Source organism: Epinephelus lanceolatus, chromosome 11 (assembly GCF_041903045.1).
Source record: "Epinephelus lanceolatus isolate andai-2023 chromosome 11, ASM4190304v1, whole genome shotgun sequence".
NCBI classification, from domain to species: domain Eukaryota; kingdom Metazoa; phylum Chordata; class Actinopteri; order Perciformes; family Serranidae; genus Epinephelus; species Epinephelus lanceolatus.
Window position 1 is genome coordinate 33,904,806 of NC_135744.1, and position 17,534 is coordinate 33,922,339.

The 17,534-nt window shown below is 41.7% G+C and overlaps 2 protein-coding genes across 3 annotated transcripts in view; both read left to right on the top strand.

The window, feature by feature from the left end:
- Positions 1-529: 529 nt before the first annotated feature.
- Positions 530-2,469, top strand: LOC117269563 (7-alpha-hydroxycholest-4-en-3-one 12-alpha-hydroxylase-like). The gene has a single exon (XM_033646662.2). The coding sequence runs from the start codon at positions 578-580 to the stop codon at positions 2,105-2,107; it is 1,530 nt and encodes a 509-aa protein (XP_033502553.2). The 5' UTR covers positions 530-577; the 3' UTR covers positions 2,108-2,469.
- A 2,676-nt stretch (positions 2,470-5,145) lies between these two features.
- grxcr2 (glutaredoxin and cysteine rich domain containing 2) overlaps positions 5,146-17,534 on the top strand; it is a 39,482-nt gene continuing 27,093 nt past the window's right edge. The window contains exons 1-2 of one of the 2 annotated variants that reach the window (XM_033639735.2): positions 5,146-5,640; positions 12,336-12,405. The gene's annotated coding sequence lies outside the window, so the exon portion shown is untranslated. The remainder of the gene's footprint in view (positions 5,641-12,335; positions 12,406-17,534) is intronic. The other variant, XM_033639716.2, reaches the window with a different exon arrangement.

The following is a 17,534-nucleotide window of genomic DNA, read 5'->3' on the forward strand; positions in this document are numbered from 1 at the left end:
GATGAAATAAAAGTCACCATGTAGAGGTTGCTGGACATCCAATAAGATTACCTGAGCTTTCTGTGTGGCTCTGACTTGGTACAACTGGCAAAGATAAATTTACACCAGTCACTTCACGGCACACATTAACATTTTTCACAAACTGGATTTTGTTTTTCACACTGAGATTACCAAACCAGCAGATCATAGTGCATGTTAAAAATAACCCAATAAAAGAAGTAGAGCACACATTAGAAAGAGACTTGTCAACATTATCTTCTGAACCTCCTTAAGAAAAACAGTCTTTGGTTTAATTTTTTATTATAAAAATGGTGTTGGCATCAAAGGTTAGCATATCATCCAGGATGGTTCCCAAGTATCTGTTTTGTTGAGCCCCATTTCCACCAAACACTTTCGATATAGTACCTCTGGAACCAAAAGTGCTGGGTTATTCATGTTAATGTTTAATGTTTGTAGGTTAAACGCACATGAGCAAAAACATGAGCAAAGGTCGGAGAAAAAGAGTGTATATATAATGAAGGATGTGGACCTTAATCACAGATCCCTCTGTAGCTGATTAGAGGAATTAATCATTACTATGCTGCTACCAATCCTTCTTGGTTTTCTTGCCTTCTCAATTGGAGGCCTGTACCTGCTGGGGGTGTTTCGACAGCAGCGACCAGGAGAACCTCCTTTGGACAAGGGGCTTGTCCCATGGCTGGGTCATGCCTTAGAGTTTCGCAAGGACACAGTTAAGTTCCTAAAGAAGATGAAGAAAAAGCATGGAGATGTATTCACGGTACAGCTGGGAGGCAATTACATTACATTTATTATGGATTCTCTCTCACTGGTGGCCTTTGTTAAGGAAGATCGAGAAAAACTGAACTTCAACAAGTTTGCCAGGCAGCTTTTGCACCGAATCTTTGGTTACAAATCTTTCGGGAATGAGCACCAGACTCTCATGGTGACAAGCTACAAGCACCTGAGGGGGCCTGGGCTGGAGGTGTTGACACAGTCCATGATGTGTAATTTGCAGAACATTATGTTGCAGAACACTGACTCCTCTGCAGTTCGGAAGACCTGGATAGAAGACAGTCTGTTTAAATACAGCTACAATATTATTTTTAGGGCTGGTTACTTATCTCTTTTTGGCAATGCGTCACACGAGTCTGAAGGAAGTGTAGACAAAGCCAAAGAGAAAGACAAAACTGAATCAGAAGCCTTATTTATTGAGTTCTGTAAATTTGTTGACTTCCTCCCTGATCTGGCTTTTGGTGTCGTGCCCCTGACGGAGAGGAAGGAGGCAGAGAGGGTAAAGGCATTCTTCTGGAACGCTCTGTCAATGCAGAAGATAAGGAACAAGGACAACATCAGTCGCTGGCTGTGGGACATGCAGCTGGCCAGACAGGAGTTGGGTATAAAGGAGTCAATGATAGACAGGTACATGCTTGTGCTTCTTTTTGTTTCCCAAGGCAACACAGGGCCTTCTGCATTCTGGCTGCTCCTCTTCCTCATGAAACACCCTGAAGCCATGACGGCTGTGAGGGGGGAGGCAGAGAAGGTTCTGAAGGAGTCTGGCCAGGAAGTGCTATGTGGTGGCCCTTTGATCAATGTGACTTGTGATATGCTGATGAAAACACCAATCCTGGATAGCGCTGTAGAGGAGACCTTGCGACTCACATCTATGCCTCTCCTCTCCAGAGTAGTGGGCCATGATATGACTTACAACATGGCTGATGGTTGCAAATACCATATTCGCAAGGGTGACAGATGTGCAGTCATTCCTTGGATTACTGTCCAGACTGACCCAGAGATCCATCCTGACCCACATTCATTCAAATATGACCGCTTTCTGAATCCAGATGGGAGCAAGAAAACTGATTTCTACAAAGCAGGGAAGAAGGTGCCGTATTATAACATGCCTTTTGGTGCTGGGGTCTCCATGTGTCCTGGGAGGTTCTTTGCCATCAATGAGCTGAAACAGTTTATTTTCCTCATGTTGGTCTACTTTGAGTTTGAGCTGAAGAATCCTCGTGAAAAAATACCTGATACTGACTTCCATCGAGCGGGCTTTGGAGCGCTTCATCCCGTAAAAGACATCCAGTTTCAGTACAGACTCAGATTCTGAAAACATGTTCTGATTTTGACTGTCTATGTAAACTTTAGTTTGACAATTAAGATCTTGGAAAATGAGATTCCATAATGGAGATTCTTCATTATCAAGCATTATCAATAACTCTGTGTTATGTAGTTTTCTTTTTTGGGGTTCGGGTTTTGTTTTGCAATGTTAAAACTTTCAAGATGAGTGTAAATAAATATAACATTACCATATATATATTAACACTCAGAACAGACGACTTCAATCACCCTTGACATGAAATAACCTCACTGTAACAGCTCTAGTGCTAAAGCTACTGATTAACTTGTATAGCTGAATTATCTACCATCTTATACTGCCTGTTAATAAAGTTGAAGACCTCCTGTTGAGAATTTCTGATTTTTTTTTCTGCATTGTGTATCAGCTTTTCAATCATCTCCCTGAATAATAACAGTCTGGGGTTACCCCTTGTAAACCCGCAGCTTCTGTGTTATGGGTGTATTCAGGGTTGCAGTGCGTCCACAGCACACCAGAATGATGCTCCGTCATTTTTTTCTCAAGGTGAGGAAATAGAATATTTGCACTTCACATATTCAGCTGAAATGCATATACATTTTTTAAGCACTTCCAAATCAAATCATTCCTAAAGCATATGTTATGTAAAAGAGGCCCTGTTTACACCTGTCATAGCTGCCAATTCTCACGCATTCGCCGTGAGAGTCATGCAATTGGTTGATTTCACATGGTCTCACGCCACACCTCCAATTTCTCACTCGGGAAAAAAAAAAGAAAGTGCTGGTAGTCGTTCCACTCTTGTAGGGTAGGTGGCGCCACCTTAAATAACTAGGCTACTAGCACCTTCAATGACGAATGATGCCCTCCTAATAGAACGAAGAGGAAGAAGAAATATTTCAAGTCTTGCATTTCTCACCTCCAGGTATGTTGGCATGTGCATTGTGAAGAAGTTAGTCCTTAGCTTTTAATCTCTATATTCAGGGGCGTCGTAGTGGATAGTGCCGGTGCCCCATATACAGACTCACTGCAGCACTCACGAGTTCGACTCCGGCTTGCAACCATTTATTGCAAGTCATTCCCCCACTCTCTCTCTAATGTATTAATGCGTAGGCCTAAACGACAAAACTGTGGTCGGCCCCACTGAATCTCACTCCAAGGTTTTTTGAAAAGTTGGCAGCCCTGTTAACATGCATCCAAGGTGATCAGATCACTAAGTACAGGTATGAATGCACTGAATGCGTTCTCAATGTATCTTGACATCTGACTGCTCAGACCAGATTCAGAGGTGTTCGGAGCTGCATATGGTCACACTGAAGGACTGCTTAGCTAACATCCTTGCTTATCCAACTCAAACTGTGTGTTGCTGCCTTTACAGAGTTCAGATGCAGCATGAGGGGACTGTCCCTGCAGCCGCTCTCCTCCCAGGCTGGGGAATGGTCAGTTCAACATCCGCCTCTCAACCAATGACAGCTGGGATAGACTCCAGTCCAGGCTTACAGTCTCTTGTTTATGTAAACTCCACCATAACCAAACAATTTTTCTCGCATCATGCTAGTCAGTCATTTAAATATGCACAGAGATTCTTTACAACAGTCTTGTGCTGGTTGTCCAACAAACAGATCTGCTGTGAGTAATGGTGGCTTGACAGTGACACCATCACTCCAATTACAGACTGTAGATGGAACAGATACCTGCAGCCTTCAGATGGCTGTAAAGAGAGTCATCAAGTCAAATGAAAGGCTGTCAGTATAGACTGCTAGCTGTGGTGGATAACAGATGCTGAGAATCACTCATTAATCTTTATTCTGTCTCGCTGGCATTTGTGCCATAATCAGAATAATCAGGCTGGCTCAAGTGAGGCACAGAGTAGTGCAAGCTGCTCTCTGGACATGCCTCAAGTCATTGGTTGGTTGAAGAAAGTTGAAACCAGGCAGGGGTTTGTGTGACTTTAGAAAGGTTTATGTGTCACTTTACCAATTTAAAGTGATAGAAATATGACAGGACACAGGTGTGCGGAGTTGTCGACCTGCTCTGGGCAGATCGCACAATATGTGTCTGTCCTTGGCACTAAGATTGCAGTGCACTTCAGGATCAGCAAACCCTCCACATGCTTCTTCTCCCAATGGTATGCTTAAATAGAGCCCATAATGTCCATTTTTTTGTGTATCAGAGAGATGTTAATTCAGATTATAAATGTTTAGATATTTTTTTCCACCTGCACTTACATTAATGGTCAGAAACAATATTTGAACACTCACACACACTTTCCTTGTACCCTTTACACCTCACAGTTTATTGTGACTGTGAATGACAATATTATTTGAATTACAAATGTTCAGTCAGAGAAGAAATCAAACCTATATTGCTGAACACTTATCTCTAAAGAGGCTGTTTATGTTTAAGGCCAAAGTACACAGGATCTGGCTCATGGCTGTGACAGGTTGTTAATGATTAAACATGCCATGGCTTTGCTATAAGCAACTCGAGTCCCCATTTGGGTGCCAAACTTGTTGTCTTGAAGTTAAGTATGAACTGTGTATGTGACACTTGTGTCTAATAGATTGTATTATTGTATGGTGTCAGCAGCATGCTGGTAAGACAGTCACATAATAGAAAAGTTCCTGCTTTTCTTGTGTTGGAAGTTTGCCCAAACTTTAAATGGTGTATGCATATCTACAGTATCTTACTACCTCACCTGCCTGTGGCTCCATCTCTATAAGAGAGGCCTAGCAGCCTTTGCCTTAGTGTCATGGATGGATTATGTGACCATGGGCCACTAGGCACAGATATGCAAAAGGTCACACCATCTGTCCTACACAGGGACAAGACACAGATTTTTCTCCTGTTTTTGTTTGTTTTGCGTGTCATTATGCATCTCTTTGTGGTTTTGTGTCCATGGTGATTTTGCCTCTCTTTGTAGCCCTTTTGTGTCTCTTTGAGGTAATTTGTGTCTTTTTTGGTCATTTTCTGCCTCTTTGTGTTTTTTTTTTTTCCCCCGTTTTGTGTCTCTTTGCAGTCCCTGTGCATCTCTCTGTGGCCCTTATGTGTCTCTTTGTGTTCATTTTGAGTCCCCTCCTGGTCGGTACATGTCAATTTGAGTGACATTTTGCAAGTGAAGGCCAAGGGGCGGGCCATGACAGATGACACAGGCCTGTTCGGTAATCCATCCATACTCTGTATTTGCTCATTGCTCTGTCCCTCAAGTCACCTCTGTCTTCTCCCATGCCTTTCCTTGCCATCATTGCTATTCTCCTTCCATCCACCAGATGCCCTCGCACTTTTCCACCTCTCCCAGTCACCTGACTCTCACACCCAGCCACTTCCTCCTGCCCTGCATTCACCTGAACTCTCACCTGTTTCCACTTTCCCTCATCAGCCCTGCAGTACATATACCAGACCCTTTTGCCTCATGCCTTGCTTTCAAGCTACATGTATCTGTAAACCTGAAGCCTGCAACCCTGTAACCAGTGTCTGTACCTGAACCTAATCGGAATCTCTATTGGCCTGCATGTTTTTCTGGCCCCTGTTCCTGTTTATCCATGGACTCTGTAAGTTCTGTTTGGACTTATCTACCCCTGTCCAAAAGCTCATGTAGGGAAGACCAGGGTTGGCTGGCACACTTTTCACTGTCTGCCATATTTCTCTGGCATAATTTATGTTAGAATAATCTAATCAGCAGCAAATTAAATGTAAAGGTCTTAGCTATATATGTATATGTTTTGATGTGTGCAAATGTTTTCTAAAATTAGGTTACTCATGATTAAAGTCATGTTGTGTGTTTGTGCCAACTAGCCCCATCATGAGGTTGGCTGGCACAATGTTAAAAAAAAAAAAAAGAAGCAACCCATTGAAACTATTTAAACATGTTTAATTAAAACAAGAACTAGGGAACATGAACATGTAGTAAAATATTTTTAAATATTCTACATTTTTACATTTTTAAGCAATCTTACTATATGATGACGAAAACTCTGTCTGTCTGTGGGTGTGGGTGTGTCTATTCCACGTTTTTCTCCTCACTGACTTGGTCAATCCATGTGAAATTTGGCACAGTGGTAGAGGGTCATGGGAGGATGCGAATGAAGCAATATTACATCAGTTGGCCAAAGGGGGGCGCTATAGCAACCAATTGAAATTGCAAAGTTTGAATGGGCATATCTCATGCCCCGTATGTCGTAGAGACATGAAACTTTGCACAGAGATGCCTCTCCTCATGAGGAACACATTTGCCTCAAGAACCCATAACTTCCGGTTATATAGATTTTTCGGCATTTTGAATTTTTTGAAAAAACCTTAAAATCGATCCCTTCCTAGGAAGTTTGAGCGATCTGCATGAAACTGGGTGAACATAATCTAGGGACCAATATCTAAAGTTCCCTCTTGGCAAAAGTTGGAAAACTTACTAAAACTGAGCTTCTATAAGGCAATGAATATTGCGGAGGGCGTGGCTCATCACATAAAGGTGTATAACATCTCAAGGGTTTCACCGATCACCACGCAACTTTGTAGGCATATGACCACACATAATCTGAGGGGACCCCTCCATTATTGACCCCATCAAACAAAATGGGGGCGCTAGAGAGCTAATTTCTTATCTAGGCCTAACCGCCACATCGATTTTAACTAAACTTGGTAGATATGTAGAACAGGACGCCTCAAGGTGACTGGAGAAATTCAACTCTAATTGGCAGCTGGGTGGCGCTATAACAACAGAAAAATGCTTAAAAATGGCTAAAATGCGACCGATCGCTGTGGCTCCCCCTGTGGACCAATGTTGTGTTTTGTTTTTTTTTAAATTTTTGGTATTACTAAGTCATGGTATGGTATGCTGTACATAAATCACGGAAACTGTCAGTGTGTCATTCTGTCAGTCAGTCATTCTGTCTGTCCCATGTTTTTCTACTCACTGACGTGGTCAAGCTATGTGAAACTGCACATAGGCATTGAGGATTGGCATAGGAAGAAGGTGACAAAGCTACCAATGGGTATGGACTAGTAATAATTATCCAACAATATGAACATTGTTTTTACATTTTTTAAAATGGTTTTAATGCAGTTACAACTCACATTTGACCCAACTTTGTGGAGAACTTATTGTTTGCCGGCTCCTCTGAGACATTCAGGTCTTATCTCAACATGTGGCTGATTCTAGTCTAGTAACTAGAAGTAATACATTTTCAATGTCTCTATCCAACACACTTTTATAGTATGTTTATGTTTTTTTTAATTTCGATACTCTTACACTGAAATGTTGCCTTCACCCTAAAGTGACTTTCAGATGTTTTAGAATAGTAGATGAGTGCAAGTCAAGAAAGCAAAGATTTTGATGTTACTTTTTTCCCCTTGACCTTCAAACAACCAGAAAATAGCTGTGTGCCAACCAACCCCAGTCCCTTTTTTGTCATGAAATCCCTGGTCTATTCCTTTCTGCATTTGCGTCCTTCCACTGTTGCCTCACGCTCACACGCACTTGACAATATTGGCTTGTTACAAACAAATGAAAATGAGCTTCTGCCTTTCAAATGGCAGACTTTTGTTAAATAGTGATACAAGGCCAAAGTTACAATACCTGTATGAACCCTCTGGAATTAGATCTCATATTATTAACAGACATGCTTTCCACACTTTTAGTGTGATATAATGAAGGTTATAGCTTTGTCTGAAAATCACAACATCTCTGGGAAATTAGTACACACACTTGCAGAGTCCAAAGCCATTTAATAAGGAACATATACTGTGTGTTACCCTCATCTAATGATGATGTAATGTTTTCTAATAGCACACAGCTCGAAACAGTGTTCAGCAGAATGCTAATGTCTAATTCATAGTCAGAGCCATCATCTGGTTCTCTGCCAGGTAAGTCAGAAGTTGTTCAGTGACAACCTTCTCTTGTACTTTAAACCGGTGATATACTTTGTTTAAAGTAGGTAAGAAACTGTAGAGGAGTGTATTAAGTGCTTCCCTTGGTACTGCTCATGGTACTACTACACTGCAGCGTACCATTTATTGTGGAGCAAATGGGCCAAATGAAAAAAGCAACCATTATAAATGATATTGAGAATCAAGTATGACTTCTGCTGCTTTCTTCTACCTTTAAAACATGAAGCAAATGTTGTTCAACACAGTCCACATGCCCTGCCAATCTTCTGCTGTTGCTAAAAATTGGCAGCCTGTAATTGACAGAAACAATATGCTCTGATTAAGACATTAATGCAAATAAGATAATGTGGTTAAGGTGATATTTGACGGCTGCAATAATCAGAATATTGCCTCAGCCTGATTAGAGTGCATGTCCACGTAGTTTCAGGGACAGAAATCTAATCAATTGGAAAAGGTAACTGTCAAACCCTGTAGATTATGAGTATTCGTTTTATGAAATCAGAGCTGATTCAAACTTTTTAAGGACCTAAGGGCTAGTATTTTTCTCTTAGTCCATCCTCCATCTCTGTCTGCCTCATTTTCTCACCATCCCTACCTTGCTTTCTCCCCTACTCCCCCCTCACTACGTGTTCTGTCACTACTGCTCTGTGTCATACTCTGTCTGCGCTCAGTAATCATGCAGACAACCATGTGTAATTGAAGCTACTTGTGTGGGAGATGGCTTGGTGCAGTACTCAGCCTGCACCTAAAGAAGCCCCAGCCTTGTAAGGGAAGACCCAGAGTATCAAATAAATCAGATGTTGGAGTCAGGAGAAGGCAGCACAGTTGCGTGTGACTAAGAGTACGAAAAGAGGTGGAACAGGACTGAGTGAGGAAGAGAGTAGAAAGAGGAGGCCTGAGGGATGTGACGTGTGACAGGAAAATCTGGTTTAGAGGGAGGAGAAGAGAGAAGGATTGGTGACTGAAGGGAGGAGAGCAGGAATGGAGGTCAGGGTGGGGGAGGAGGTGTGGAGACGAAATGAGCTGAGAGACAACATCATCCGGCATGGTGTTACATGAGTGTTTTCAGCACTGTTCTGTCAAAATTTATCAGTGGACTAGAGAGATGATAAACAGTAGCCAGTGTGTATGTATTTAAGACGTGTATTTAAATATGCAGGTGTCAGTTCCTGCTTACATCCTGAGCAGCCCAGGCTCCAGAAAATGGTACATTCATTGTTAAGTGAAATCAAAGTTATCGAACCCGTTCTCATTACCAGGTTGTCAAATATTGACACTTTGTCACACCCCATGGCACCTGAGGGTGATGCACAGTGTATCTATCTGACGCATAGCTGTAACAGATTGTAACACAAGGTTCTCAAACAGTTGTGGTTAGGTTTAGGTGACAAAACTACTTGGTTAAGCTAAAAAAAAGGATATTTGTTACTCGACATAATGTGCCATTAATACATCACATCAGTTAGGTCAGTTTGTGACATCAGTGTGGGACAAGCGTACGGTGATTGGCTAATAATATATAAAAACAACATTGATTTTTTTTTTATTTCACATGGGACATGAACTGCGGTCTCCTGGATAAAAATTAAATTTTGTTTAACCCATCCACCTCCCCTCCCTCAAAGTCTATGCCAACTTTCTCTCTCTTCTTTAATCCCAGTTCAGACCACAGATTCGCAATGAGAAGAAACTATTTTAGAATGTTGCTGAGAAAAGTTGCAGCGGTGTGAACTGGCCGTCTGAGCTCAACTCAAGCCGGCTGATGGTGTCACCTGGTCAAATTGCTGGGGGCTGGTTCAGAACATAAAGCACGTCACCTGTTTCTACAGCCAATCGGCTTGTAGTGAAGTCTGCTGGACAAGTCAAAGTGAAGGCAAGTGGCGATTTCGCTTGCTACGGGAGGTGCACCATCTCCAACGAGCCTTCTGTTTCCATCTTTACGTATGCTGGTGCCGAGCGGTGGGTCACTGCTGCTGCTCGCTGTATGTGTTTATGCCCCCTCACTCACACACACGTTCTCATTGACTGATTAACTGGTGCTGCTAACTTACATTATTGTGCCGTATTTGTTATCAATACAGTCCGTCTGATGCTTGTTTTGTTTGTCTTTTTTTGCCGTTCATCACCACTACAAATGCAGCTGTAGCCAGTATCTCACTATGACTATCCTCATCCTCATATTTTAAGAAGCTACAAATTATATTCCGCCACAAAAGTCTGAAAAGTTGGAAATCAGAACAGAAGTACAGAGAATTGTTGCATAGAGATGATACACCGTCTCATCTATTTGCAGTGTAAATCCTAAGGTTTTTGGAAGGTTGCAGCACGGCGAGTAGCTGCATGTTTCAACTCAACTCGTCACAAATCTTTGGTCCGAACTGGACTTTATACTACATCAGTTGCCCTCAGCATTAAGTTGTGAGGCAGAAGGGTTTACATTATAGTTACTCAAAAGCCTGGTGCATCTCATAAAGACATTTAAAGGACATTTCGGTTTATTTCAACCTGTCTCCTATTGTCCTAAATTTGTCTCAAGTGACTAGTGACATAAAAATAATAGTTAGCATGTTAGCCGTTAGCCTAGATACAGCCGGGGCGCATAGTAGCGTAAGACCTGTTAAAACATAAGTGAACGGGCAACCTTCAAGTGCAAAGTTAGTCCACTAAACAAGCTTTTTTTCCGCAAAGACCGCCTCATATCGTTAGGATAAATGTCAGAGAACATATAGAAAACGACATGTAAACGTGTTGTCTTACCTTACCGGTGTGCTGCCATGTTTGTTTATCCCTCTAGCTGTGCTTTCCAAAGTGCAGCCGAAATATATCTCGCGAACTCTAGATAAAGCCCAGCTGGATACTACTCCAGGTGGAGGTGTCTCGTCCTCGGTCACATCCAGACCTTGAAAATAAGGCTGCAACCGGTCCATTCCTTGCAACAGAGGCATTCCTCCTCTGTGGGCACTGGGGCACAGCATTCACAGGTACACCACCAATCTCCAGAGCTACGCAGCCTTGCGGCAGCCATTCCTCCTCTTTCGTCCTCTACCTGTTGCACCTCTCTCTCCTCCTCCGTTCTTCAATTTCACAAAGCTCTTCGTCAGTGTATTCTGGCTCAAATAAATAAGGGTGGCCATCAAACTCTGCAAAATCAAATTCCTCCTCCACAAAGTCGAAGTCTGGCAAAAAGTCAGCCATTATTCTATAAATCTTTCATAAAATAAATGAATGAACTTTTCAGGCTACTGTCCGGTTCTGCCTTCCAGCTGTTGCTGCTTGTTCTCGCGAGATTTCAGGCACGGTATGAGATCGCTGCTTGTTCTCACGATGTTTCGGCCGCGCTTTGGAAAGCAGAGCTAAATGGTAAACAAACATGGCAGCACACCAGTAAGGTAAGACAACACGTTTACATGTCGTTTTCTATATGTTCTCTGACATTTATCCTAACGATATGAGGCGGTCTTTGTGGAAAAAAAGCTTGTTTAGTGGACTAACTTTGCACTTGAAGTATGCCCATTAACTTACGTTTTAACAGGTCTGATGCTACTATGCGCCCCGGCTGTATCTAGGCTAACAGCTAACATGCTAACTGTTATTTTTATGTCACTAGTCACTTGAGACAAATTTAGGACGATAGGAGACAGGTTGAAATAAACCGAAATTTCCCTTTAAGGGTGCCTTTGGTGTCGATATCACACACCAAGGGGTGTGACAATGTTGTACCATGGTATTGACATTCCGGCAAGGACAATGGGCTGGGTTGACATTAATGGTTGGTAAAAACCAGTGTTTATTTATGTTATAAAACCAGGGTTAAACCAAGATTGTGTGATAGATGTCTTGGTAGTGGTAGACCCAGATCCTTTGCTGATTTTTTGCTGTTGTTGCACCATCATCTATATTTCAAAGTAATGGCAAAATGGCAGCCAAAATTGCAGACCCTCTTGTATTTTCCAATTTCCCATCAGTGGGCAATGACGGCAAAGCATCAGCATCTTTGCACTGCTGGTACAAACTGGCCCATTACTGCCTTCCACAATGTTTAGAGTTGATGTTTTATTGTTTTGAAGCCCATAAAACTTTTACAACATTTATGTCAGCCTTGTGAAAATGTAGTGGTGAGCTATTATTTGTGATACGCTGTTGCATTGTTTCATTTTTACATTACCCAGCATGTTTCAGCAGGCAGGCAGAAGCTTTTTAATTGTCCTTGCACATATTTCTTTTTGGCACACCAGAACTTGCTGGGCTATAGCTGCTGGTTCCATTGTTGCAGGTCTTCCCGAATAATTTTATTCAGATGTTCTTTTGTGCGTGTGTATTTGTGCGTGTTTGGTGACATCTCTTGTTTTGGGCTTATGTACAGGATTCAGGAGGAGATGGACAGGCTAAGTAGGCAGAATGTGCAAGCAGACAAGAGAGCCAACCAGGAGATGGTAAGCTGCTTTTTGTTTTGCAGAAAGGGAAAAAAAACATTAGCTACAAGAACAAGGAAAAGAAATACACACACACACACACACGCACACACGCACACGCACACGCACACACACACACTGAATGACTTAGTTAGACAGGGAGTATAAAAAATAGCAAACTGCTTGCCTCACTGCTTTGTCGTTCTTCTAAGCAGTCAAGCATCGTGGTTCAGAGGCTTACCAGCTCCAGCAGTATTTCTCTCTCTCTGTTGCTTCTTCTTCAGTGTGTCAAGGATTGAGAAATGTGTCTCATGCATACAGTTTTTTAATAACTGATATACAGGAATCACAAAACAATTAATATAATAATAATGTACAACATATGTGATATCCGTGTTGTTGCATCCTGCACTTTTCGATTACTGTGTGTGTACAGTACATGTGTTTTTGTATTGTACTTTGGGTTGAGGATTACGAAGGTGAAATCAGATTTCCGGAGGAGGTTGAAACCGAAAAACCCCTGCAACGATAAGATTCAGGAGCCTCTGCTATAATAAATATGAGGTGATGCTTGTTATTTTGTCATTTCTCTGGCATAATCCTATTGTGCATGCTCATGTTATTATAAATGCACAATGATATCCCTCTAAAGGTCATCACTGGATTTGTTTGGATCCTATAATAACTAATAGGATGTAAACACAGCAGAGAGGAAGACGAGTATCCAGACTATATTTTCTTGTCATGCAGGGAAATGAGTTTTTTTAAAAAAAAAAAAAAAAAAAAGTCCACAAAAACAAATAATACAAAATGTGGATCTTTTTGTATAAGAGAGATTTGCTCCCCACTCTGGCACTGTCTTTCATCCACCTCTAATGCTTGTCTTAAAATAAAAAGAATGACGTACAATTGTGCTTAATGGTCTTGTGGATGTGAACAAACAAAAGTAAAAAGTCATCTTTGAAGAGGGGCCTGCAGAGAGAGCACTGTCAGTTCTCCCTACGATGAATAATGGAAATCCATGACAGGTTGAAGCGCTGTGCTACACTGAATACACTGAGCACAGAGCCCCAGCCACGGGCTGTCATCTACGCCATTATTAGACCAATTATAATGCTGGATGGGGAAAGGGGGAAAGGGAGATTGGGAAAGACAGAGAGGGTGGAAAAACAAACGTGATACCCCAGGGAATTCATTTGCAAAAATTGCATAATCACAAAGTACATTTCCAGAACTTTGCAGACTTGTTGAGGTAGACTATGTGTGGCAATAGAGTGCAGGTTCTGCAAAAGGTCTGATGAGCCCATTGTCTAGGTTAATTAATTTCTGACATTCATTGTGTAACACTTCCTCTCACGTGTATCTCTTAAACAGGAGCAAGATGCACCAGCTGTTTATTGTCTTTTCTCTTTTTGTGCATAGTAATGCAACCAGATGATCATTGGTCATGGCCAGGCTTCTTTTTTAGGCTTTGAGTGTGAGTGATGACCATGACTTTAGTGGCGTTAGAGTCCTCTGCTCCCTCTGGGATGCCAATAAACCTCACAGTCTGTCGCAGACTCCTGCTTTCAAGGTCAAAACATTTGTCCTTAAGTCGCTTCAGTTCCTTTGCTCCTGACCTGTCCGAGTTCTCCAGCTCCTGGATGCGTTCTAGTGCATCGGTGAGGCTGTGCGCCACTTCAGTTTGCTCCACCACAACCTGTGCATGGTCTTGGTGAGGTTTGTTTACCTCCTCTCCTTTAATTTCTCGCCTCAGCTCCATACAAAGAACAGTAATTTCCACTCTGATGTCGGTCACGATAGCTTCACGGGAGAGCTCAAGTTCTTCCCGGAGAAGTTCAACTATGAGCTAGCAGCCTTTTGCCATCTTGTGTCACTTGCTAGTCTAGCCAGCCAGCCGACTAGCTCACCATCGCTCTGGTGATTGTTTCTTTTTTTCCTGGCTTCTCTATGCCAGAGAACGGTTGGATGAGTCATAAGAATTATATATATATTAACTGCTATCACAGAAATAATTTAGCCGCTCCATGACGGTGCCCAACGGGAAGTCAGCCTAAGTCAGTCTTTTGTGCAAAGTTTTCTCTTTTTGTTTCCCTGAACTTTTTCTGTTCCTGCAGAGGTATGATAGAGGGATGGTACCAAAAAGAACAAGTAACTAAAATGGAAGGACTCTGACTGTGTATTTGATTTTATCGATAGCTGTTCATCTGATCATATTCACACTTGGCTGGCGTATTGCTGAGGATCCACAGGAGTGCAGTGAGTGCAGTGATGGGTTAACATTAATTGGTAGTGTGTTATGTACACACTGTGTAGAGTATTGAGAGGGGACCCCAAATAACTGTTACACCAATGAATGGCAGTTTGCTTTCCGTTGCTTGCTACAGTACATTCAAGAACAGATGAGGAAAGAGAGACCAGAGATGTTACATTGTAGCAAACTCAAACATTTCTAGCATCTGTTATGTAACTTTCGAAACGAAGCCATAACATGTTCATGTGAGCTTTTGCACACAAATGACATCTATAGTCTGGAATTGCTAGTGGACGCAAATATGTTATGGCAGGTGTATTGTTCAGGACCTAAGGCAGTGCAATGTCAAGTGTGTAGTTCTTTGGATGAGAGGCCGAGGAATCAACCCGTTGAGAGCATACACTGCATTAGCTGTAATAAAAACACAACATATACCATCTGATTTAACTATAACTGACAGCTGAAGCTTCACATTAGCTTTGGCTAAACTTTGAAATGCATTTTTGCACAGAACAATGACATTTAAATTTGCCTGACATCACTTGCATTAAAATCACATTAGGAAGTGATCTCTATGGTCAGTGTGGACGGAGTAATGATTGAGGTGCACAGACAGTCTTTTACTGCACGTATGGGTTTGTGAGAGTTTTAAGACACACTTGAAAAACTCTGCACCTAAAAATAAGTACTAAAGTTTCAATTTTTTTCAGCCTGATTTCACACATAAGTATAAAACTAGCTGGTAGTTACAAGAATATATGAATGACTTACACACACATTTATTAAAGGATTTACAAATAGATGTAATACATGTCAGAGTTAAAATATTAAGCTCCTATCATGCTTATCAAACAAGCTAAATCCAATTCTGCCTGAGCTTATTGACAGCACAAAGAATGAGGGCTCCCACTTCAACACATGGCTTTGGGTCTTCTCACCAGCTGCCATGACTGAAGTATCAATGGTAGGAAACAGATAAGACATACCAACAAAGTCATCCATCATGAGAAAACAAAGTTTCTTTAATTTATATAATACATACACAAAAACACATTATGGATGCCATCATATCAAAATATATACAAAAGTTCGTATCTCCTGGTATTTCAATCAATGCATTTAGTGTCACTGGACATTCAGTCTAATCCTCATCTTTCTGTGGGCCACCCTTGTTTTCATACTTGATTAAGGACTGGCTCTACTTGATTTCACTCCAGAATAAACTCTCTCTTCTCAAGTGACATCTGCCATAGCCCTTTCTCTCTTTGCAATGCAGCAGGACCCTCTTGAAACAAGGGCCTCCTGTAAGAGCCAAGAAAAACCATTAGATGAAGAGCATTTGGCTGCCTCGGTTTCCTTTGCTCCTTTTGAGTTATTTTTGGAAACAAACAGCAAAACTCTGGTATCTCGCACAGCACAGAACAAGAACACACTGACATTCAACTGAATAGGATTAGTTTCACCTCGCCGAACTTGACCTTGCCCGCTGGTTATTTCCTCCCCTCCTGCAAACATGTCAAGTCTTGTGTACCGCTTAATCAGCTCAAGTTGCCGTACGGATCAATATTGTTTGTTAGCTCGTAGTTATCAGCCAAAAAGTTATCAGCCCACTCTTATTTTTCCCATATCCACTATTGAAGTCCTTCCTTTATACAGCTAATCTGAGCTGTTTTCTCATTCAGAGAGTAGGCTCTTCAGACAGGTAATTTGACTGGCCAGAGACATGTTCAGGGCATGCTGTTTATTCGCATGATGCTTGCATTTTATTGTTCCATGGTAGGCAAAGCGATAACACATTTTAACCCCGATACATGTTGTCAGCTCGTACAACTGATATCAAATACTGTAGTCTTAGATACAGTATCAACTCCTGGGGTGAATCTTACTATATAATGATGAAAACTCTGTGTGTGTGTGTGTGTGTGTGTGTGTGTCTGTTCCACGTTTTTCTCCTCACTGACTTTGTCAATCCATGTGAAATTTGGCACAGTGGTAGAAGGTCATGGGAGGATGCGAACTGAAGCAATATTACATCAGTTGGCCAAAGGGGGGCGCTATAGCAACCGATTGAAATTGCAAAGTTTGAATGGGCATATCTCATGCCCCGTATGTCGTAGAGACATGAAACTTTGCACAGAGATGCCTCTCCTCGTGAGGAACAAGTTTGCCCCAAGAACCCATAACTTCCGGTTATATAGATTTTCCGCCATTTTGAATTTTTTGAAAAACACTTAAAATCGATCCCTTCCTAGGAAGTTTGACCGATCTGCATGAAACTGGGTGAACATAATCTAGGGACCAATATCTAAAGTTCCCTCTTGGCAAAAGTTGGAAAAACTTACTAAAACTGAGCTTCTATAAGGCAATGAATATTGCGGAGGGCGTGGCTCATCACATAAAGGTGTATAACATCTCAAGGGTTTCACCCATCACCACGCAACTTTGTAGGCATATGACCTCACATAATCTGAGGGGACCCCTCCATTATTGACCCCATCAAACAAAATGGGGGCGCTAGAGAGCTAATTTCTTATCTAGGCCTAACCGCCATATGGATTTTTACTAAACTTGGTAGATATGTAGAACAGGACGTCTCAAGGTGACTGGAGAAATTTAACTCTAATTGGCAGCTGGGTGGCGCTATAACAACAGAAAAATGCTTAAAAATGGCTAAAATGCGACCGACTGCTGTGGCTCCCCCCTGTGGACCAGTGTTTTGGGGTTTTGTTTTTTTTTTTTTTTTTGGTATGACTAAGTCATGGTATGGTATGCTGTACTCAATGGGTATGGACTAGTTCTGAGTATTCATGCTAGTTTTATTGTGCTCCTCACAGAAGGCCTGAGTGTTATTAAAATGATGTTGGAGGCAGCCTTTTGCATTGTATCTTGGTAGGCA

Excerpts from the sequence above, each read along its gene's own strand:
- LOC117269563 (XM_033646662.2), top strand. The coding sequence starts at position 578 with ATGCTGCTACCAATCCTTCTTGGTTTTCTTGCCTTCTCAATTGGAGGC.